This window comes from Ciconia boyciana, chromosome 2, assembly GCF_034638445.1.
Source record: "Ciconia boyciana chromosome 2, ASM3463844v1, whole genome shotgun sequence".
Lineage (NCBI taxonomy): Eukaryota > Metazoa > Chordata > Aves > Ciconiiformes > Ciconiidae > Ciconia > Ciconia boyciana.
The window spans coordinates 159,011,712-159,037,385 of record NC_132935.1 but is presented as its reverse complement, the minus strand read 5'-3'; the positions used below and the strand labels follow the sequence as shown (position 1 = coordinate 159,037,385).

Sequence of the window (25,674 nt, the reverse complement as noted above, 5' to 3'; positions counted from 1 at the left end):
TATGAGAGGTAAGGACAGTGCTGTACTGCTACTGACATACATATACACTTTCCTCAAAGTGAGGAACATACAGGGCCCTCTTCTTCCCCTACCATATCTCTTATCCTAATTTGATAGTTCAGAAATCAAATTATAATAGACTCAGAAAAATAATTATTTCCTACTACATTGACTGCATCATAAAATTCCATGAGATAGAGACTTTCAGATATCAACATATATAAAAGCTTTAAGCAGTCTATTGGAATTTTTTTTTTTTTGCATTTGTAGCGACCTAGGAACACCCCCCATAAAACAAGTTAATAAAACATAAAAATTAAAACTCTCTCAGTCTTTGGCAAACAGATTAGACCCTCAGCAATTTTTCGACCTTCTTATTCACGGCAGTTTCATTACGTTTTACCCCCACCTGGTGGTTGCATCCAACAACAGCACAAGGGAACATCCGGCTGTCAGGAGTATTTCTGGGTTTAGTTCAACATGCATTAGGTAAGAGAGTTTACACTAGATCCAGGTATGGGCTTTCTGCCCAGTTTCAAAAATCAGAGGCATGTATTTTCTATTTTTCTATATGCCACAACTAATGCAACAACGTACAGTATAAAACCCCTTAATGTTACATTCAAGTACCTCAGACTCTATCTGTAATTGATAAATCTAGCAACACCAAAGTGTTTTAAAGCAATACAAATTTTCCCATTGGATAACATTTGTCAAGCAAACCATACATAAAGGCTATCCTAGGCAGAGTGTTATGGAGATATGAACATTTTCTGAACTTGAGTGCTTGTGATAGCACTATCAGCTCTCAAAACTTGCACGCATATTTCATAACTAATTTCAAAAATGTATGGCCGCTACATGGAATAGGTTTTTACAGAGCAGTGCAATGCTATTGTGCCAACCTAGTGAATACCACAAGAGGGAGCCCCTCCCCAAGGTAACGTTTTGAAACCAAGAACACTGATTTTTGTCAAATTGCAGTCACAGAAGCCCGTGATCCCATCCAAAAAAATCTACTGATGTTTCTGAAGTCTTCTCACCAGCTGTGGTAAATCTCGGTTTAGTTCAGTCATGTCTGAACTTACTACTGTAAGCTTTGCAATACACAGTCAAACTTGGAAACACCAAGACTTTGGTGTTTTTACTGAATTTACTTCCTTGCTAACCATTACTATTGGACTTAAGAAATACAAGTTATACTGTGCATGCATAAAGTGGTACTTTCAAAAGATTATCACATTAAAATCAAAAGAAGATGGTCACTTGAAAATTCAAAGGCCTTCCTATGCAACAGCTACTTTTTCCGGCAGATTTCTAATTAACCCAAGTACTGTAGCAACTCTGACAGAGTAAAAATTTCTGAATTTGTTATTATATAATTTTCACTCTGAAATATTTTATTGTAGTTTTTCCAAAGTCAATTCAGACACAGAAGGAAGGATTATTTTCCATTAAGTATTAATTTTTTGTCCATGTTTGGGAGTAAAGAATATAAATCTGTCTGAGCAGCTAAATCCATGTGAAAAATGAGAATTAGCTGGGGTTTTTTTCTTCCAAGTAGGAGACGTACCAAATTAGCAATCCCCCATGATGTGTGACAAAACAGATCACAGAATAACTCAACTAGAAAGAATCTCTGAAGTCATGTAGTCTGATCTGCTGCTTAAAACATCTAAACTGCAGCTGCAATCAGGTTGCTCAGGGCTTTAACCAGCTGAGTTTTGGAAAACTTCCAAGGATTTAGATCTCCCAGTCTCTCTGGACAACCTTTTCCAGTGTTCAACCATTCCCACTGTGAAGAATTGTTGCTTTAAGTCCTGCAAACATTGCTCGTCGCCTCTCACTGCATGCCCCAGAGAAGAAGCTGGCTCTATACAAACCCCTCACCAGTTGCAAATCCAGCTGTGCCCTGGCTTTCCTAATTTCACACCAGGATATTAACCCAGGTGATATTTCTACACCCTTCCTGGGCAGGTCACCCCTACTTCTACCTTCTGTACACTTCCTTTTTGGTTTTGAGCTCAGGAATTCCCCATTAAGCCAAGTCGACCTCCTATTACACCTGCTCATTTTCTTGCACACTGAGGTGCACATTATGGTGCTTGAAGGTTATCCTTGAAAGTAAGCATCTCTCCTGGCTTCCTTTGCCTTCAGGGCTTTTTCCAGTAAGATCCCACATACACATTTCCTGAAGAGGACAAAGTCTACTCTCTTAAAGTCTCATGTCTTTATTCTACTATTTTTCTTCCTCACTTTTCTCAGGTCTTAAACTACTCCGTCACCACAGTCAGGGTCATCATTGACCACCACACCTACAGTCAGCTCCTCTTTATTCAAGGGTTTAAAAAAAAAAACCACACTTTTTTTTTTACTGTCCAGATAACACAAAAAATACTCAACTAGTTTCAGAAAGATGAAACTAGTACTTTCACTATCCACATTTAATTCGCTGTAAAAAACTTTGGATCTGGAATTCAAGAATTTGCTATCTGTGAGTATTATCAGACCTTGAGCAAAAAGAGTACATTTTCAGAGAAAAATCCTCCAAAGCCCAATTACTATCTCTTCACAAGAAGAGAAAAAGGACAGCACAGTTAACTTGTACATTATTTGTTCCAGATTAAATAAATTGTTTAACATAGCAAAGGTACCATCTTCTGTCTCCAGCCAAATCTACTAAAGAATGTCCTATTTCCACCAGTTATTTGCCTTAGACACATACAAGTGTCCAAATGATTTTCAAATATTTGTATCCATTATACAAGTCATAGTCGTAAGCATGTTAACCAATATCGGAAAGCATGCAGAACTCACTCTGCCAGACACCAAGGCATCATCTCTGCAAGTACAAGTAATATTCTTTTCTTGCATCTTGTTTTCCTTGAAAAAGTTCATTTTTATTGGGCCTCTTTACCATACTCGATACACTTATATTCTATAATTTTCCTTGTTTACAAATAAATCACTAACAGTTGAATTTAACTATCCAATCCCAACTGCTCATAGCTAGCAAGTTTCTTAAAACAAATTTTTTATCTTGAGAATAATTTTATATGTATCATCATAAACAGGCTTATGAATCTTACATTAACACATGAGGAAGTTTGAACAGTGTGTTTTCAAGTTAGCTTCTAGTAGCTCTTATTCTACATCAATATTCAAAGCAGTGAATTTCATTTAGTTCCATCAAGTACACATAATTCTTTAAACAAACCCAACAGAACAGCTAAGACAGACTTTTGGATATATTACACAGCAGCAAAACCAACTAGCCAATAACATATTAACAATTCAATTAGCATCTTAAATGAAAATGGAGTTATTAGTTTGAAAATAAGAACATCTGTGCACATATAATGAAGACATCCATTTTAATTACATTATGCTGAGTACTAACCATGAATTAGTGAGCCATTTAACCACTGAATATAGTAGTTTTGTGGAAAAGAAAGCAGGATCTCATTGCTGATTATTGAGAAAGGTAGAAGCAGGACTGCACCAGCTGAAACTGCTAGAGTGAAGGTGCTCAAGAACAGCCTGAAATTTAAAGAAATGTACCACTGTTACCACCAACATGCTCTGAACAGGGTAAAAAAAGTAGTTAGCCTACCTATTAATCAGTGTCTGAAGGCAACACATTCTTACATTGTAAAGGGTCAGGGAGAAACCGATTTCCACAATATTTCACTTCCAAAAAGCAAATTTCAAATACCAAGTAGTTTACAGACTCTAGTAAAAATAATTAGTTTTCACCAACTACCACAATTATTCTCTTGGGTCTTGCATGCATTCAATTCCAGCATCATACACAGGATAAATTATTGGAGTTCACAGAATATCATTTCATAAGTCTCCTCTTGTAGTTTTTATTTCCCACATACACACTCAGAATGAAAAAAGTTTTCATTTCTATATTCTTATTACAATTTTTAAGAGCACAGCAGCTTTTTAATGTCTAAAAAGTGGGGATAATTATACATAAATATTTTAACACCAAACTGAAAAAAAATATTGCTTTTCTTTAACAAAGTAGTTATTCAAGTATCATCTCAGAGCTTAGGGTTTTCTGATAGCTGTAAAGTCAATACAGAGACATTGTCAGAATTATTTAAAATGTTTAAGCTTATTCTTTTCAGATCCCAAATACAACTTATATCAAATGCCATCTTGTGGCATTAAAAAGAACTGTGTTCTTCAAAAAAAAATAAGACAAACAAAAACATTCTTACAGAACTAATCCAATGCTAGAATAAATTTAGAAATAATTCTCAAAATTACATGAAAAGAGATAAACTTAAATAGATCATTCCTACAACAGGAATGTCAGGAAGTTGCTTACAGAGATCTTACTTTTCCTTAACAGTCTACAGATCTATCCTTCATTCACACAATACTTAACTTAGAGAAGAAAGTCTGGGTGACTAATTTTATTTTAAAAATACATTCTTTATGTTTTTGTTGTTGGTTTGAGGTATTTTCTTCTTTTATTTAAGGATGTTTATGTATTCTAAGCCAGAATTGTGAAGCCTAACACACTAAACCTTTCAAGGTGCTACAGCAGTTTGGCTTTGTTTTCTCCCCGCACCCACCTCTTAAGTCCTGACAATTACGCCAAGCAAAGAAATATCAATCTACATATGTTTGACAGTTATTGCTTTTTGGAAAATAACATGCACACTTAAGGAACAAGAAAGCTTAGGCTGAAAGAACAAGAAGCATTTTATATTTATAACAACACTTTTAATGAAAGGCTATTACTCTGATGGAAGTGCTAATCTTGTTTTACACTGTTTTCGCATGAAGGACACAGGATTTACAATTGATATTTCTCGTATTTTAGAGCTAAACTAGAAAATAGATACAGGAGGGATAACAGTTAACAAGACAAATTTTACTCTGAATGTTGAAAAATTCAGTAACATGCTAAGACCACAGCTGCTATGAAAATCATTCAGTCTAGAAGAGCCTTCACTGTAGTCTTAAAAGCAGAGGAGAAATGCTCCTCTACTTGAGAGCAAAGAGCTTCATAGCATTTCAAAGTATGTATTCTTCTCTCTCTAGATCTGAAGTAGACCTTGTGGCAAATAAGTATTTCAAATTCATAAAAAAGCATGGGTATCAGACACTACCTGGAGAAGCGCGCCTAAGATTTACATCATCTTTGTACATCTTTCAAGCTTGCCACTAACGCACAACTAAAAGTGAGCAGCTTGCAATGTACTCGGCACTTTCCCAGGGTACAAGACAAATCAATAAAATACTCATTGAGCTCTCCTTCCAAGAGGATGACAGTACCACCATAGAAGAGCTAAGAACATTGTAATAAGCAAGTAGCAAGTCCACATTGTTTGGCAAATCACATAACAGAGGGCAGCAACAGCTCATAGATGTTCTGTAAACCTTCAGACATATTTAAATAGGAGAGATTAATATCTAGCTTTACAAAGGAACAGGAAGAGGAGAGTGAGATGCTGGCAGACCAGCAGATCTGGCAAGTGTTTGTCTTCCATTTGTTATTCTTTTTTAAGCTTTAAGATAATCAAATACAGATGTCTGCTTCAGGGTGAGCTAAGTTTCTTTCCAGGATCCATTGCCTCCCTTGACAGGGCTTGTATCAACTGCAGGAGGAACTTAAACACCTACCTCCCATATAAACACCTATATTTTAGAGACCTAAACTTAGGTGCAGGTCTTGCACTGAATTCCACCTCTTGCATCAGGTCCTCATGCAGTATTCTGGCCAACTTCATGCCTACCAGGGAAACCACAGGTGAAAAAAAGCCCTAGACCAAACTGCGTTGCCTCTTGTCATGCCTTTCATAATACAAGGTGCCACTTGATCAAATCTTTTTCCTCTGCTCTTTAGCAATCTATTTGCTGTTGTGTTTAAAATGGACTGTTATTTATTTGGAAGCATACAAGATTCCTATCATAACAATATATTCAGCAAAAGAAGTTCTGCAAAAAAGAGCTATACATACGATATCCTGTTAACAATGGCATCTTCATCCTCTTGCTCATCTGAAAATTAAATTACAGCAGGTTATATTCAATACTTAGTCACCTTTCCTCAGGCTAAAATGTATATACATAGGAATAATTTTAATTTACAACTAAAATTTAGAATTACTAAAACGATTTATTAGCATCTATATTTTAAGAATGTTCCTACCAAACATGAATACTTTTTTTTTTTGCTAGTCTTAAACTCTTTTCAATCAATGTAACTACAAAGTTATTTCACTTTATTTAAATACGCAGATCAAAACTTCTTGGAAACATCTTCCAGAGAGCTCTACAGCAAACAAGCTTTCAGACTACAACTACCACGGCTGCTGCTAGGAACTGTCCCTTCGGGCATCTCTGAAACTATGGAGAGCAGGCAAGCTACGGGAAGAGTCTTAGGGTCCGTACTAACTACTACTATAAATCCCTAAATAGATGTTTCATTTTCAGTATTAATGTATTTTTAAAACAAGAAAGCATACCCACAATAGTAGTGATGACCACTCAGTTGCTTCCCCTTACTCATCCCTCTCTCCCACTCCTGGGGATTTGGGGGAGAGGAGGAAGAAGAGTTGTCATTGTTCTTGTTGTTTTGGATTTAAGATATCATGGTTTCCCTTCTGCTATTTCACATTTTAGACCATTTTTGTTCACTTATTCCATAGTTAATATTCCAACTTTTTAAAATACTATCAGCACTTAACTCAGAGGTCCATCACTAATATATCTTTCATTTATTCTTTAGATCCTTCTCTACACACATCTGTACACAAATGTATGCATTTCTGCATTTGAAACAACTTTAGAGTCAGCTTTGTTGTTTTAAGTCTCCCAGGTTTTCCATGAGAGGTAACTCAATCATATTTTAAAATCTAAGAATAAATAAAGACAGCTGTTTCAAGTTCTTAAGAGTCATGCACACACTTGAAATAAACATGTAGCCACTAACATCATGTTATTTTGAAATTCTTCTGTGAAAGTACATTGGGTTATTGTTTCTGGGTTTTTGATGGGAATCTCATGTTTTTTGAGAGATTAAGTCAAGGTCTCTTATGAATCATTTTGGCTAAAGAGCTTGTTGTAGAAACAGCAAACAATTTGTCCTGAAAGAATTCCAGAAGTGCTAACTCTTCAAACATGTCTCATCAGGAAGATCCTAGCAGGCTACAAAGTTTGCCTAACTAAATGCTCACAAAACTTTCATAAAGTCAGGAGAGCTGGCAGAGCAGTTCCTCTCACTAGCTGATGTGATCAACTGCCAAAGAGGTAATAAAAGTGTCTTTACATCCAACAGTATTTGCCAAACCAGTTCCCTCTCCCTGTTCATCCCTATCTCCAAATGGTAGCAGCTTTGTGGTATCCAAAATATACATCAGGATCAGAAGATAGTATCTGTCTTACTCACTTGTTTAACTATTTTCTATGTTTAAAGAGGTGCACTTTGTTTTTTTAAAGGTATTAAATTTCTTGAAGAGTTTACTTTTTAAAACATGAGTCCATCTAAGAAAGCAGCTCTGGTAACACAGGTCACTATAGCTCAATAAACAGTTTCCACTGAAGTTCAAAGTGCCAAGATCATCATGAATAAGAATGCTTCTCCAGCATGACTGACTATTACCGAGCACCAAGGTCCCAGATAAGCTGTCAAGAGTCAACGATTCTGCCATTTTATACTGGTTTTCAGGCTATTTGTCTTCAGAAGAAATATAGATTAAAATGACAGGGGTCCCTACAGATTAATTTCAGACAGACAATGTTTCTAAAGGGAAAAAAAAATATACAGGATTATCTCAAGGAATCAGACTTCAGTGATAAGGTCATAAGGAACAGATTAAGAACACTGAAATAACTGTACCTGAGCAAAGCAGGATTTTTAGAAGAAAACCGCTACTTCCCTTCTGTATTACTGGCAACCTTTTCACTTTACCAGCTATAGCTTTGAACTTGATTTTGGTACTAGAACACAACCTGAAGATACTTATTCTGGAAAAGCTGACATGAAAGGAGAACAACAGGATCTAAAGGCAAGGGAGGCAGAAGCATCTACTTGAAATTCTCCCCTTTCTTCCCTGTCAAAAATGTTTAAATTTAGTCTGCCACAGAATCACAACAGAACAACTGATTGTGGCCATCCACACCACCTCCGTAACAGCCACCCATTCTCACTCAGAGTGCCAGCTACAGCACTCACTGATCCTTTTCCAAGATGCTTCAGTGCACTGTCCCTTGGTTAGTGATATTAGAAGGCCCATTGAAGGGTCTGGGAAGTGCAAGAGTGGGCACAAGGGAGGTGATGGAAACTCATGGCTCAAGACAAAGGGAGCAGATAGAGAGCAAGACAGCAGCACATGCAATCAGATCAGTCCAGGCTGCCACAGACCAGCAGCCTGAGAAACCCTTTTGGTCAGAGATCTAATCTAGTTGTTCTGCTTTCCTTGTGGAGGCAGAGAGAAAAAGAATCACCTATTCACTTGAAAAACAAAGTTATTTTTCAAGATATTAAAAAGTCTATGCTTACCTGCTTTCCTTTTGTATCTTGTGATTATGAAGTAGGAAACTATGTAGAGAACAGCAAATAGGAGAAAACAGATCTGGAAAAAAAACATTGCATTTATTAGGTTGTGAAGAAATGCCTGGATTATAATAAGAATAAACAGGAAATCCAGTATCAGCAATTTAATTTAATTCAGATCAACAAAATTGTATTCTACGTAAATGTCAACACTGTTATGTTTTATATCTTATTAATAGAAAGTTAAACCAATAAGAACAGTTTAATTAGAGTAACAGGCATTGGATCAATTATATGGCCAGCAAGTTTTACTCTCAAATTAAGAAAAAGCCTTATTTACAGTGCGATTTTTTGTTTGGGGGAGGGGTGGGTGCGGTGGGGTGGGTTGTTTTTTAAAGTTTGAATCCACTTGAGTTGTAAAAGTTACCACGCTTTGTATCCCCTTCACATGTAACCTATGGGTAATCATATTTTATACGATGGGCTCTTGAAGATCTATTTTTGAGTAAACTATCAACATATGTGGAAAGAAGAAAGCAGTTATGTTTACTGTTACCATCATGTCTTGAATCAAACAAATTCCAGGCGACAATACACACAAGAGAGACTCATCTGCCTAAGGTGGGTGTCCAAGCATGAACTAGTCAAACACGACATTTCCTTTACAGTCAGAAGCCAAGGGCACAATTTCCCTCCTCCTAAGGTAGGTAGCTTATTTAAGTCAGATGTACCTTGATCCCAGCATGACTTGCATCAAGCTGTTTCTAAGATTTAGCACTAGAATTTCAATAGAATAAGGTAAGACCAACACACCTACAAATATGTTGGAAATCTCAGAGGAAAGGAATCAAACAGCAAGACAGTTTTAACCCTCCAAGCCTTTGTAGGAAACAAAAAGAAAAAAAACATTTTTTTTGCTCCTGAATGAGGCATCAGTGGCTCAACACTGCTTCCTTAATCTTGTTTGTTGGTAACTATTAAAAACATGAGTCAGAAACAAAACAAGAACAAAGCATGCCATTCCGTGATGCTGTGGCCCTTAGCCTTCACTAGTACCTGAGCAGTCATAGCGAACAGTGCTGTATACCAACACAATGTATTTTGCCTTTTATTAGCCTGCGGGAAACAGATAACCTACCCACCACAGGCTGAGAAGCTACTTGAAGTAGTCCAAACTGTTAAGATTCTTTTGCTTGTGCACAACACTAACAGCCACCAAATAAGTCTTAACACACAGCAGCTAACCAACGGAATCAGGCAAAACTGTTTTAGCAGTTTTTACTATTATTTGAGTTTACCCTATTACCTGTACAAGCTGTTTTGTTTAATTGGCCCTGCCTGGATCTGCAGTTCATAATATTGGCACCCTAAATGGGTTCTGCTTCAGTCTGAGCTTTAATCTGCTTTGTGATCTGAAATTGCAAAATTACTTCACTGGGCCACAACTGAACTATTTCTTTAATCAGTCATTTAAATATTTGTTGCCTTTAAGAACTTACTGTCCTAAAAAAATCAGGAGCAGAAAAGCTACCCTAAGTGAAAGGAAAAAGTGAAAGTGAGGGTAGTGATTATATCCCTTAAAAATTTACATCTAAATAAGCATATTACATCCAAATCAGCAGAATCAGAGGGGGAAAGAATGTATCACCCAATCAGGAAAGAGACTTTTTAGGAAATACTAATAAAAATAAACTGGGAAAGTTATTTCTTTCATGTAGTCAGACCTTTTAGACAAAAAAAAACCAACCCCAAAGCATAGCCAAGTGTCTGAGCATGGCATGTGGGTGCCTGCAACTGCCCTACGGATGCCCCCCGGAAGTATTACAGTGCCATAGATCCGAAAATGGCAACTGAACTCATTCTCTACGCAAGCAACACACAACGGTGATATCTGAAATAGAGATGCTGAAAATTACATTTCATAACTAGATCTCTGAATTCAACTATGTAATCTGAATAGAGTTCACCACTCCAACTTTCCAGAAGATGCCTCAAGGAGGAAAGGGGTTTGATAAAGAATTTAATTATTTAAATAAAGAATTCTATTAATAAAGCATTTTATTAAGATTTAATTAAAAAAAATGCTGGTATATTTTTGAATCAGGAAGAACAAAATCTGAGAACAGCCTTGGGTTTTCAGAGTACTGTGACACAGCTTGTCCTGTCAGTATTGGAAAACACAATGTCAGTGCTGAAAGAAGAGTCCTTCTCTAGGTTTCCAGTTCCTCTGAAAACTAGACCAAGGCTATAGATAGAGACATCTAATTTTAGGCATCCACTTTTGAAAATTAGGTATCACATATACAGGGTCATTAAAATTCTTTAAAAAAAAAAAAAATCTATCAGACCCAAATAACACTGCTCCTGTGTAAAATAAACTTAAAGATATAGTTAAGCTTGGTTTTTTGTTTAATTTTATTTAAAACAAGAATAAAAATTACAGCAGTCTTGTTTGTATCTTCAAATAAAATAGGTGACCTTTGTTCTATCTGCGATAGCAAGGTTACAATGAAAATGTGGGTCTGTACTTACAAGGTACCACTGAGATAACGGAGGTATTTTGAGGGCACAGCAGGAGAAAGCTGTCCAGTAACATGAACTGTCAAACGCTGTATTTCCAGTTTTAGATGACAGCTACTTTGCAACTCAGCAATAAGGTGTAACTATATATCTTAGCGTAATTATCCCTCTACTTCTGTCAGAATTGAGAACGATTTTGTAAATATTTGATAAAGTTATTACTGAAAATACACATAATTCTAAAACAAATCAACAAGAAAAGAATCGAGTAAGTTATAATCAGTGAAAGCTTTAGGATCTTAACAAAAGAGTATTCATAAGTTAAAAGTTCTTCATACTGACCAAAACAAGTCAATAAGCAAACTCAGAAATATTACTTCAGTCTCAACTTATACTTCGTGAAACCTATGATCCTGAAGTATTTCTAATCATGCATTCTGAATAGCTTTCTAAAGGGAGTAGCAAAAGCCAGCATCCTAACTATTTTTAGAGTGGAACTCGGTTAAGTTGGGGAAAAGGAATGTGTTGCCCATGATAGCCAAAGCATAGATTCCACTGTCCTGTCACACTGCAATCCTCTGTTCTTACTCCTCATATCGCTCTTTGTTCCAGGACATTTTTGTACTGTGAAAAAAATACAGCCCTTGTTTGTATTTGTTCTAGCTTCAGTTCATGTTTCTCAATTAGGAATGACTGGGCTTGTACGTAGTACTCCAGGTAAGGTCTTACAGTTATATATAACAGCACTAAGTCTTCCTTTCTGTACTGAAAATACTTCAACACATTCACCTGAGAACCACGCTAGTAACTTAGCATTACCCTCTGATTGCTGAATCCATCCACGCTGTCCTCCCCAATTGCTTCCAGCAGAGCAGCTCTCAAGTTACAGTAGAAACTTGTTTTTAGGGTTCAAGTTCATCACCATGTCTCTTTTTTTCCCTCCCCTTTTAAAAGCCACACCTTAATTTCATACTACATCTATTATTTTGGGGTAATCGAGTCCTTTCTGCACCATGTTCTAACCCTCCTTTGTGTTACCTACATCTCCTAAAGAATTAGTTTTGTGCTAACAACAGAATGTTTTACTTCATTTTCATCTACGTTGAGCAAGATTGCTCTTAATACTGATACCTGGGGAAACTGAATAGTAGCTTCCCCCCGCCCCAAACACAACACCTATTGTCATGTACACTACAGCCAGTTTCTTACTCACTTTACAGCTCTTCTACTAAGGCGCATTGACCCTAGTTTAAGAAATACCTTTCAATGCATTTCCTGGGTATAGCCCTTGGCATATGCAAAAGAAACACTCTACCAATAGTGATGTGGCTTCAGAAAATACAGTTCTCAACAACTCCTAATTTGACTTTCTTAAAAAAAACCTTAGAAGAGGGCAAATTCACATATACATATGTTCACAGTATCCTAAATCATCTGTCAACTTTCATTTCTAATCACTTATTAAAAAGCATAGGTAGTCATACTGAAATAGGGCACTAATAAAAAAAAAAACACCATACATAAATCTACACCGATATCTTCAGTGAAAAAAAAGCCTATATTCGTTAAATGCCATCTTTTCTCCAGAAAACTATTATATGTGCCAGTATTGGAACCAATATTGGAATGCAATATTAAATACAAATCATACTGCAAGCCATGTTTTCAACCAAAAAGCAGTCTTTTATGCCATCACCCATCTCCACAATAAAAGCTGACAAAAGTTAAGGATGCTGCAAATGCAGCAAATCTAGGACATTATATTCCTCATATTATATATATTATATATATAAAATATATAATATAATATTGTATATTATAATATTATATATTATAATATAATATACATATTATATTCCTCATAACCCCAAGTTCTCTGCAAGGAGTTTTTCACTGGAGCTCAAATGAAGCTCTTCCAAGTTTGACTTGAGGCAAAAGTGAAGACACTGTGCAGAGAATGTACATAACTGTGATGAATAAGGATTTCTGACATTCCCTGATAGTGTCAATTTAAAAAAAAAGAACACACCAACAAATAATAACTTCCAATCTTAAAATCTATTTCCTTAAATTCATTCCAACTTTACGGAGGGGCAAAGTAGTTGTGGATCTGTTGCCACAGTTAGACTGCTCCTGGGAAGCTCCTTTAAACCCAACTATGGTACGTTGTCACATTACAGGGGAAATACTCTCAGTCCTTGTGTGACCAGCTGCATCAAAATATAAAGGAAGTTAAGAGGAGTCCGAGAATTTTATATGGTTATAGCCAAACAGTCAGGCGAAGCAATTCTTAATAATTTTTAATGTCTTTTTTTGTGTTCCCCCTCCACACCACTCAGTAACTGAAAACAACATGCATGGATTCTACGCTATTATCTAGGGGCTCCCTTTTAACAGGCAGCATATTAAGAAGTCTTTAAACCTCGAGCATATAATTTATTTACATCTCTTTGCATGGACTAAATACAACCTCTTGTAAGTCAAGCAAAAGAAACCCATCTTCCCCTGGAGTTCTTAAACTTCATTTGGGAAAGGAAGTGCTTTATGCTCCTGCTTGGATTACACACCAGACAGGCCAAGAGAGGCTACTTCTGAAGATGCACTGCACTACATTCTTAGGTATCTTGTATCCATCTCTTCCATAGTATCATACTTTCAGATCTGTCATCCAAAGTCATCCAAGTATGATCCAAGTCATACTTTTGGATCTGTCCCAGACAGCTCTCAGCTCCTGTGAGAATGGAGCTGGAGATAAATTGCATGCATTTCAGTTCATAACTAAGTGCATCTAAGCGGCTGGCACTGAAGAGTCTAGCATTAAACACAAGCAATAAAAGTTTTAGCTAACTCAAATTCCATTGTACTTAGCCCACTGACAGTTACTAAAGATCAGCTGGCATTAATTTGTCCATGTGGATGATCTTTAAAACTTTGGCACTGAAATTCATGCCTCAGATTGGTAAAGCATCATATTCTGTTGCAAGTGTTAGAGCTACACTTCCATGCTAAGAAAGAATATGCTCAAAATGCACAAGATACAACCATCATTCACAATTGTAGTTCATGTGTGTGTGTGTGTGTGTGTGTGTATTAAAAGCTGCATTTTCGTGTACAGAAAGATCAACAGCTTCTATTTACATAGCATGATATTCTTCCTAACTGTTGTGCAGGAAATATAGCTGTAGTTTATCCCAGGAAAAAAAAATACAGCTGCGTTGTCCAGTAATTGTTCAATACCTGTCAATCAGTATGCCCTGGCAGCAAACACTCCCAAGAGCATCCTGGGCTGTATTACCAGAAGCTAAGCTAATAATCATGGGAAGTAATTATCTCTCTCCAGTCAGCATTCATCAGGTCACATGTAGTTGCTGTGCCCAGTTTTGAGCCTCCAATATAGGAAAGACATTGGTTATAGCAGCAAGGAAGATCACCAAGATGGTCAGGAGGCTCGAACACTTGCCTGGTGCAGACAGGCTGAAGGACCTCAGCTTGTTCAGCCTGAGGACGACAAGGCTTCAGGAGGACCTGATAGCAGCTTGCCAGTACCTATGAGGAGGTCATTAAGAAGGCAAAGCTGGGCTCTTGACAGCAGTGCACAGTGGGAGGATGAGACTGGAGGTAAAGAGAAATCCTCTCCATGAGGAGGGCCAAGCAGTAGAACCAGTTGCCCAGCAAGGTTGTACAGTCTCCATCCCTGGAGGTTTTCAAGCCTTAAGCAACCTAGTCTGATCTCATAACTGACGCTGCTTTGAGCAGGAGGCTGCGGTCCAGTCAGCCTTCTTTTCTACTATCCTGAATAATCAGCACCATTAGAAACTTTGTCATCTTGTAATTCATACCCTTCTCCGGGTCATTTATGAGTGTTTAAAAGTATTAGTGTAAGCACAGGCCCCTGTAGGACTGTGTCAGGGATGTCCTCTGACTATGAAAAAGCTGGCCATCTTACAGAATTACATCTTTTAGAGGTAAGGAACCACCACAGAAGTCCTTTGCAGGAAGAAGTCACAGACCTTAGTAATGTTCTTTGATATAACACACTTCCAAATGTGAAACACAGGTTCAAGATTTCCACTTGAAAAGCATCAAAGTGAAAAAAGTGATCATTTCCTCCCACTTGACTGCATACTACCATTTAGAATAGGGAGAGTAAATCTGGAGAAGACAGACAAGAAGTGAACAGCATTGTACTATGCTATGTATGAAATGAAAGATCAAGAAGCTCCAAAAAACTAAGAAATAAGGGAAGGAAGGAAATAACTTTATTTTGAAGTAGTGGCTGTGTCAGTATTAAAACAAAAAAGTTACTGCTATTACATCCACCAGAATTTCTATGCAAAGGATATGCAAAAAAAAAGCTACAGACATAATGAAGAATATAATGAAGAATATCTCCACTTCTTGCTGTTACTTTACAGAAAGCGTCCTTCTCCGTAAATAGAAAAAACGGCACAGAGAAAAGAGAAGACAGAAATCACCCTGGGTAACACCACCCTGTAGAATACATCTAAGAACATGTTTAAGAGTGGAAAACAGAACTGTCAGTGTTTTGCTTGACTGTGATTACTGCTTACAGAAAAGTAGTAGTGTTGTACTTCTCGGTTTTAATTTCTATAATAGAAAACAACTAAATATAGCATTGTAGACCCATCTCTTCCTGCTCTCATGCTGCTAAAGTATTTTAATATGCATTAAAACACCACATGGCAATTAAAAAGCTTCCTCCTACTGTCCCACTTGGCACCCACTTTTGTTGACTCGTGGAAAGGATAGTAGGAATAAATAGCAAGAAAATACAGGTGGAGACAAGCAGTTCTCATTGGGCTATTTCTAATCACTGCATTATCCTACTGACATCTAAAAAGCAAACAAGGTATTCCACCTGTTTTAGATGTGTCAACAGTTACCTATAACAAACTACGTACCCTAAAGAAAACTAAAATTTTTAGCTCTGCTCTGAGTTTGACCTCGGCATTCATAATATCATCCACTTTGGACACCTCATTTTTCTCAAAATGAAATATTATTTATTCTTAAAAACTCTACGCTCTGTGGTTAGATTAAGTTCACTCTAACCCAGACAGGCTATACACTTAGTATGACACACTAAATTCAACCTTATGAGAATGTCAAATACGTCTTGTGACTACAGATTAATTTTACTCATTAACACAGCCCTCCACACCTATGATTTCCCCAACGTGTATGGTCTCCTCTCAGGACTCCTCCCTGGTTTAAGACACATGTAAGAGGTTGACCCACTTTTTTTTGTTGGTTCCTAAGTCATGAAGAAATCACAAGTGTTTCAGAGGCTGGGTGCCTAGACTTGCTCATCTAGGAAAAAATTTCAGGATCTAACAAAGTACAAGAAACCCAAAAACATATTCCATGTGCTAGAAATACTGTTCAGCTGAAGATAAAAAAACCCAGCCTCTACAGCCCTTCAGAAGGCAGCTTCCATATGTCATTCACTTAAAACTACCTTCACGTTAACTTCACCACCAGCAGAGCCCCACTTCAAACTAATGAAGGAATTCAAATCAATATATGAATGTTAGCTTTTCATTCCCTTTTATGTACTTAATGGGAATGTATTTATGTTGCTGAGTAGAGGGAAAAACAGGTATTTTATGACACCTCCACAACCCTTAGTAATAGGCCCAAGATACCTTTGTTCAGGGTACTGTATTCTATACCCAGTAACACATTCAAAACCCCTCAAAAAAAAAAAGACTGCAGGTCATTTTTCTTTGACCTGTAAGAGCTACAGCAATGCCATTAAAATTGGATTCAAGAATAGTTTTCAGCATTAGTGGAAGATTTAAAAACACCCTCTAGAATTAACACCAACAGCACCAACCTAGATCATGCTAACATTCTGCCACTGAATGAAGTTATTATTCAACACTTTACAGCCAGGCTATAATAATCAGTTATATTAAAACTTCACAGAGTCATTCCATTAAAAATTCCTTTCTGAAAAAATAACCTCAAAATTCTCATTAATATAAACTTGGTAAATTATTTATTTGTGTTAAGACAGCTTCTTTGGCTAATATTAATGTCCAGGGCAAGATGCGTAACTCTTAGAAGACAGAGCTAATGAATTTTCTCCTCCTAACTCATAAAAACTCTCTTCCTTGTCTTCTCACATATACATACTATAGAATTTTTAAGTAGCACAACTTTTTTTTTCACCCCCACTCCCACAACAAAAACATATTTAAACTGCAATACTTGTATGTTTTCATAATTCTCACCAATTATGTGGACTCTCTACTAGACCTAAGTTAACACAGTCTTAAACTCAGCAAATATTTTAGACGTGTTGCTATTGTCAAATTCAACACAAACTCATGAGCATCAATACTTACTATTTTTAACATATTTAGCTGATGGGAACAACAGTTAGGTAATGGTTAGGTAATGGAAGAAATGGGATACTCAAGGCATAAACAGGCACTTAAAACCAACAGTAAAACCGTGAAGCACCACGTTTCGATTGCAATTGTGGAGCCTAACACTGGAAGCCATACCACTATAAGCTAAGAAGATAAAAGGGGGGGGGGGGGAAATCATGCACATATACTGCTTCTATCCTCTATATATTAAACTCAGCCATACACAGGCTTCAATGCCATCTATATACATACTACTTGCTGCGGAAAGGACACGTGATATGGAAACAGAGGAACTGAAACAAAGTTCTGTAGAATAATATTTTCCAGTTAATCAAAATTTTCAAAGCAAAATTATTATCAACGTGCTCAAATATCAAAACACTACAAAGCACTGGGGTCGTTCTTGGAACCATGTTGATGATAGTTAGAAACAACTTTTAATACATTCAGTTAATCAAGAAACTAGAAACCTCTGTGTGGGAAGCAGCTCAGCAACACTACGATACATATTCAACACCAAGCTGATAAAATGTCAACATGAGTTTTGTTACCATCTTCACAAGAGTAAATTGAGCCCCAAAGAGCAACAGCTCAAAGCTGCTGAAAGTATGAAGCAATTTCACTTGTCACATGAATGACTAATAAGGAGGTTACAGTAGTAACTTATTCCAGGTCATCTCTACCTAGCTGTATGCTTACCTTTTAGAGTGATCCAACAACCCAGGCTGTTAATTATTATATGCATAAAAACCTAAACTACAATTATGACTTTCAAAGCCTCTCCTGTTCCTGTGTTATAAGTTATGTAAATTCTTGCACATTAATGTTACCAAGAAGTCAGTGTCCCTAGTCATTTGACAGAAGTACATGTTTACAGGAAAGCATCCGTGGTTTTCAAGGCAAGGGGGAGGGCATGGAGAGAGCAGGGAGTATCACAGAAGCTAAGGCTTTCTCAACAAGAGTTATCACTGCCCTCCCTAAATGAGGATAAATACCAAACGAAATAGGGGAGGGTGAAAGACAGGAAAGGAGAAAGCACTGCAGTTTAAAAAAAAAAACAAACACATATATATATATATATATGTACATATAACTTACATAACCTTCCAATAAAAGCAATAAGCTTATATTGAATGAAATGTTTTCTTTAGATAGTTAATCCAAATTCCCATCCATGTCACCAGAACTGAACTCTCACTTTCTTATCATAACTTCACTGGCAACATGCTTCAGATTCTCTCTCCACTCTGATACTACCACCTTCTCTGCTGCTCTGCTCCACCCACCCCTCAACCCACCTCAACATCTCTGAAAACACTTCCTTCCAGAAGGTCTTGGGCTTATAAATTCAATCACAGCAAAGACCAAGACAATCATTACAACCCTACGATCTCCCAGTTACATCCTGCCATCTTATCCAGTCCCTCTACTACATGACCAGCTATCCAGACAAAACCCAAGATGGATATGCTTGTCTGTGGTCTTGTAATCAATAACTAGTTTTGTTTGCTATCAGTTCTTTCACTTTTCATTACATTTTCTCAAATCTAATTTACACCTTAATCTAAATTTTCTTAAACAGATGTCTGTACCTCCCATGAAAGTGTCACCCTTTTGGTCAATTGCTACCACAAATAAACACACCAGGATTCAAAAGGAATTATTTTGAATTGTAACTAATAGCAACTTTTTACACTTCAGCCTTTCATGCTTATTTTATGTAAACGGAAAAAGTGGAACTCTCCAAAATTTGTTCCTATTTTGGGAATAAGCATCTCTCTAGCCACTTGTCTACGCCAAGTACTTGGAGATGCCTATTGATTCCAGATGGATCTACCAGTGCTGATCCTGAGGACCAGCAGCCAGATGACTCATCACTTCTTAAAGTTCAGTACAGCACCCATGTTTACAAGTACAGGTATATTTTTAAGATGATAGAATGATGCCAACATTTTATATATGTAATTATGTTAAATGTACCAATCTTTCAGCCTTGTTTCTCATGCCACTGCCACAAATACTCCTTTATTCAGTTACAATTCTTTTCCAAAGCATTTAAAAAAAGAAGCAATGTTAACAAACCTAGGCAAAGTTATTTCTGAGATACAAGAAGCCATTTAAGATATAAATCACTCCTCAAATTTTCAGAGCATAGATAAAAAAATTTGAAAGGCATCAATTTTATTGATTAAGAGATAAAACTTGCATAAACATTCAAACAAAAACATTTCAGTATTTGTAATAAGTTTGCTCTTAAAAAGAGAGCCACACACACTCATGCTTCTAGTCAGCATTTTCTTCCTGGCCCACTATCAGAATATCATCACTTCTGGCATAAAAAAGGGTCGATGAAGATTACAGTTTTTGTCTGGGGCATAAATTTAAGGACGCAGAGCTGGTCAGGAACAAGAACACACTACCAACAGGAGTAGTACAGTACTCAAATCAGCTTTCTCATTTTACAGCCATATATAGGGCACAAATGCCAACAGTAACCATAACGCACTAGTTCACATAGAAGAATCCTGAACACCTCTCTACCCCAAAATAGGATGGGAGGACAAAAGGTACAAAAAGAAACCAGAGAAGAAAACAAAGCCAGTGGTATTAGCGTGAAGTTGCATACAAAAATCAAAGACATGATACAGTTGCAACTACCTAAAACTGCCTTTATAAACTGCTGGAAATTTTTAGATTCTGATTTACACACACCCTAAATAACCATTGTATCACCTGTAAAAATAAAAAAAAATAATAAAAAAAAAAACCACAAAAACCAACCTTAATATAGCTGAAGCAAAAATAAATTTTAAAAGTGGTATGTTTTGTTTTAAAAAAAGCCTTTTTGTAGAGGGAATTGCATTAAGAAGTAGAGAAACCAACTTTCTCCCAATATGTAGCATCTGAAGCCTACACCCCTGAAGACATTTAGTCCTTCAAATGGAAGCATCTGACATTATTCATAAAACTACATACTACACCAGTTTCAATGTCTGCCTGGACTTGCACAAAGCAATTAGAGTTATAATAGCACTTTTGTATTTGAACTTATTCTGCCAAGACTGATTTTTTTCATGACATCTTTAATATAATTAAGTCATTTCCAAATAAATTGTTTGCTCTTAAGCTTTCTAACTAATAATTCTATGGCCACCAAATTGTTTTCTTCCACAGTTTTCCCCACACTACAAATGCAAGCACAGTGTATTTATTTTGCCAAAGAAACCTCATAACCAAGTGTGTGTGTGTCTACTTTTACACACTCAAAATCCTACACTTTGTAAATGGAAAAATAACATCAAAAAGTAGATCTAAATTTTAAAAATACAAATTACTATTGCAGAATAGAAGACTCAAACTGGAAAAAAAGGAGTGCAAGAACATTCTAAAAAGTAAACCCAGGGGAACACGAAGAGATTGAACCATTGCACTTACTTGATTTGCATTTGAAATAAACACTTCACAACAATAGTAATGGAGAATGGAACACTTTATTATGTTTGTTTATACAACATAATTATAACAGGACACAAGGGAAAAGCAGTTCCCTAAAAGCTTAAATATCTTCCACGGATGTGCAAGATCTCAGCAAACTATAAATGAATCTAAACGAACAAGAAAGGCAGACTAATTAAGTGTACAAAACTAACAGTATCAGACCAGTACAGAATATTGTCTGGCCTTTACAACTCTTTCACACGAATGCTGATCGAGTACAGAACACAGACACTCTTCTATATCTTGTAACCAACTAAAGCTGTTTTTCAGAAAGATGCCCCTTTTAATTAGAACTGAGTATGACTCCGGCTTTATTGAACTCAAGACTCTCACTGACTTAGAGCAAACTCATGGCTGTGTCACATCTCTTATACTGGGTCATCAGTTCTCAATCTCCATGTTTACTTCACTGAATCTGAATTTTAAAGTTCATACAAGTCTGAAAGAGTCTGGATGTTTTCAATAACTACTCCAAACAACATATCCTCAACACAGCAGATCCATATTTGAAGAGCCATGCCGAAACTAGACTAGGGAGTTAACCTCCTATTAGTAAAAGATCATCCTCATGAAGAAACAAAATACAAGGCAGATTATTTTGTTGCAAACAGCCACCCTCTTGAAAAAAAACAGGTACCACTCAGACACTCCAAACAAGGTCAAGAGTGAAAGGGCCTGAGTTAAATTAAGCATTAAATCACAGAGACAGTCACCTCAAAAGCAGATGAAGGATTTGTTTAAAAAAATAATCTTTTACTACCCTTGCTCAAGCTATAAACATGTGTCAGAAACATTTCTCTTTTCAAGGTGGAATTAGCACAAGTTGGCACCCACAGAAAGAGACAGGCACCACCAGCAGAAGGATAACAAGCCTTCAATTTTTGTTACATAACACAACTTTATGGAAAACTTTGTAGCTTGCCAGTTAAGAGAACAGATTAAACAGAATGAAGCATTACACTGAAGTTAAGCTTAGCATACCCTTAGGACTCCATCAGAATGCACGATCTAGAAATGCTGTATCTATTCAAAGAAAATGAATAAAAGTTGTAAAAGAAGCATGAAAAGGGTTTTCTTTTCAACTACATCAACGTACTTTGATTTCTCTCCTCTCATGAATATACCATTTTAGCCTCCAGTAAAGATTGGGCCACACAACCAGGTCTCCAAAGACAATAGTACCAGATTCCATAAATTTGACTTACTTCTTACAGGCAGATAGAGATTTCCTCCACTGTAACATTACACAAGAAACATCAAATCCTTCTGTTAACTGCTCCATTGCCCCCAGCCCACCTGCAGCTGGAATGACAGTCTTGTGCATGTGTCAGAAACGTTCCCTCCTCCAGCTGAGGGGCCAATGATTATATCCACTACCCACATGACAACTGTCTATTTGCATATTTTAAGAAATTATATTCACCATGTAACTTCATGACCAGCAAAGGCAGGAATGATTAGGAGGGGATGTTAACATAATGGTACATGTAAACAACATACTCTGTGTACTTTGTTATGCTTAAACTAACCACAAGTGTAATCAGACCTGCAATACGCTTCTGCAGCTACGCGAGAGCCACAAGAAGGTTGTATACTCAGCTGTGGATGGCAGCAGTTTATGCCCTCATAAAACCCCACTGTCTTCCAACCTAAGTTAAAGACAAGATCACAGCTGTACCAATGCATGATTTAAAAGGCAAATTGTTATTATCCCCACTGATTGAACAATAACTTAGATGACTTGTCATCAATACTAAAGATCAAAGTACAGTTTCAAGAGCAAGAAGTCATTCACTGAATATCCTGCCTTCACTGTCCAAAGAAAGCAACACTGCACCTGTAAAATATGAGTTCTTGATGTCTTATGTAATTTCTTACATGATTACACAAATAGGAAGAGTTACCAATTGCACTAGAGGGGCTGAAAAAGCTTTAGAGAAGTAGCTGCAGTATAGATAAGCTAGTTCTTTAAGAATTTAATAGACCTTCACTATTTGTAAGAGTACCTGGAGACGGTGCACACAGCTATTCCTTCAGACTCAAAATCTGTGCACCCTACTACGTACAAAAGCACAATACGTAGCATACGATGTATCAGAACAAGACTCTGGAGGACGTAAGTAGAAGATAAGTAGCGCACAAAGAAATACAAAAGGAAAAATGGACACTAGGGAAAAGATGGATGCTAGCATCCAGAAGAGATGCATGATTTGCACATACACCTGTGTTTTCATAGCACAAAGGAGATTAAGATAATCCTTAAAGACTTCTTTACAAAAGAGTATTTTTCTTTTTATGCCCCTCCACTGATCACAGCTCTCACAACATACACTACATCCACACACAGAAAAGTGAAGGTCCAGAAAATCTCCTAAAGTAACAGTTGTCTTCACACAGACTTGTTTTGCCCTCTTCAGAAAAAAATATCCCAGAAATATAATACTTCACCAAAAACAAGAAGGTCTTAACATATGGATTCTTAAAATATAGAAAAAAAATTAACACACTAGGGTTCCAAGTCTCTTTTATCAAATAACCTAGCTATAGGCCTACATAAATCAGTCAACAGCGATATTTAATATTGTCTCCCAATACAGCTGAAAAATAACAGCGGTAACTGCAAAGTGAATGCAACTACCCAGCTAAGTTAGCATAGCATGTGCATAGAAGACAACACTGCATGTCTCCTATGTGCAGCATGTATTTCCCTCCTTGATGTGAAGCAGAAGAGAGACAAGCTCCACCAAAACACCTCTGTTGGCTTTGAATAGTCCTGAAAACAACTATGAGGCAGAGAGGAAACTGCAACAGTTTTCTCCATCTGCATGTAAGGTGTAGTGTTGCACTTGACTACAGAAGGTTGAGGAAGATGGGACAGCACAGGCACTGCACTCTGTATCGCTACACTTGGAAAGTATAGGACACGCAGCAGCAGCACTAAGAACGACATGAGGGGTTAGGGAAAACATGAAGGTTACAGGGATCCATTGTAAACACTGCAGCAAAAGACAGGAGGAGCTTAGTACCACAGCGATAACACGGAATCCCACGCAAACCTAGCAGTACCAAGGCTGCACTTGAAGCCTGAGGTGTTGAACACACAGCACAGCGCACAAGAGCACATTCAGAAACACGCCCATGTCCTGCATGTATACACGGTATTTCCCCTTTTCGCTGAAGGTACCGGGAGAGGAAGACCCACAACGGGGTCAGAGTTGGGATCCTCACACCCAGCCTGGAGAAGGAGATGCTCGCACAGCTATGTCCACGGGACAGGCCACCCGAGTCAGTCTGGACACGGGAGCTGGGGCGAGGGGCGAAGCAGCGAAGGGCAGGCAACGAAAGAGCGGGACAACCCCACGGCTGCCCGGCGACGGGGACCGGGGAGGGGGGGGCGGAGAGCACGGCAAGGCGCGGGGCGGGGGGCGGGGGGGGAGTCCCACGGCAGCGCGGCCTCCGGGACACCGCAATGACAGGTCAGGGAGGAAGGCGGGAGGGGGGATCGCGCAGCTGGGGAGCTGCGAGGGCAGGCAGCCGCGGGGGCCCAACGGAAGGGCCGCAGGGGCGCGGCGGTGCGAGGGCGGTGTCTCCTACCGTGTACTCCCGCACTTGGCTGTGGAAGTTCTGCTCGCGGATCGTCACCTCGTCCGCTTCCATCCTTCATAGTCCCGCGGCCCCCGCGCGCAATGGCGGCCGCCGCCGCCGCGCCTGCTCCTGCCCCCCCGGCGGCAGGCGGGCCACCATGGCCAGCGGCAGCGCCGGCTGCTCCCCCGGGCCCCGGCGGTGGCTGAGGGGCCCCGGCGGCGGCGCTCCCGGCTGGCTCCGCCGCTCTGTCACCGCCCGGCGGGGCGCGGAGGAGGAGGAGGAGGAGGAGGAGGAGGAGGAGGAGGAAGGGCGGGCAGCACCGCCTCAGCTCCTCCTGCTGCGTCACCACGCAGCGTCCCCGCGCACACCGCGGCCCTGCCCACAACCGCCAGGAGGCGTGGCCAAACCCCCCGAGGCGGGGGAGGGGCAAGGGGCGGGGCTTATCGTTAAGCGAAGGGAGGGCGAACCAACGTCCAGGGGCGTGGCTCAAAGGAAGGCGGGAGTGAGACTGGAAAGGGGCGTGGCCGCGGCGGGGGCGGAGCCAGAGGAGTGGCTGGAGAGAAAAGGGGCGGGGCGCGGGGCGGGGCGCTGGGTGGTTTTCCCCCAGCAGGGGAGCGTTGTGGCCGTGGGGCGGCTGGCGGGGACAGGCGGTGCCCGAGGGCGTCGTGGGGCTGGGAGCAGCAGGGACGGGACGGGACGGGACGGGACAGGACAGGACAGGACAGGACAGGAGGCTCCTGAGGCGCCTGAGGCGCTGGCGGGGGAAGGATCAGACCCCTTCCGGGTCCGGGAAGGGGGAGAGCTGCAGGCGCAGGGCCGGGCAGCAGCCCCGTCCCCGTGAGAGGAGTCACCGGAGCTGTCCTGATCCAGGGGTCGCCCGCGAGAGTCCCCCACAACGGCCCCTCAGGAGACGGGTGTGGGCAGCGGTTACACCCCCCCGGGGAGCCCGATAGCTACTGGCCCCACTGAACTCGGGCAACGTGAGGGAGTCTGGGGATGTTCTGGTCTAGTTGACCCTCCTTGAACTCGGCCTGCCCTGTAAATGCATCAGAACTGCTGGTTTGAAAGACTGTACTTAAAACCGAAGTTCAAACTTGCGTTCCACTTGCCTGGAGCAGCTTGGTGCCTCTGAGTGATTTCTATCGACAAACT

General features: G+C 39.1%; 1 protein-coding gene across 2 annotated transcripts in view; it reads right to left on the bottom strand.

Moving 5' to 3' along the window:
• The window catches only part of LMBR1 (limb development membrane protein 1), a 74,465-nt gene extending 49,594 nt beyond the window's left edge, over window positions 1–24,871 (bottom strand). Inside the window, exons 1-4 of one of the 2 annotated variants that reach the window (XM_072854710.1) lie at window positions 24,532–24,871; window positions 8,528–8,600; window positions 5,985–6,024; window positions 3,401–3,540 (exon numbers count right to left, since the gene is read on the bottom strand). In XM_072854710.1, coding sequence (XP_072710811.1) covers window positions 3,401–3,540; window positions 5,985–6,024; window positions 8,528–8,600; window positions 24,532–24,594 — 316 coding nt within the window. In that variant the 5' untranslated portion in view covers window positions 24,595–24,871. Of the gene's footprint in view, window positions 1–3,400; window positions 3,541–5,984; window positions 6,025–8,527; window positions 8,601–24,531 lie in introns of those variants that run through there. The other variant, XM_072854711.1, reaches the window with a different exon arrangement.
• Window positions 24,872–25,674: the final 803 nt, after the last annotated feature.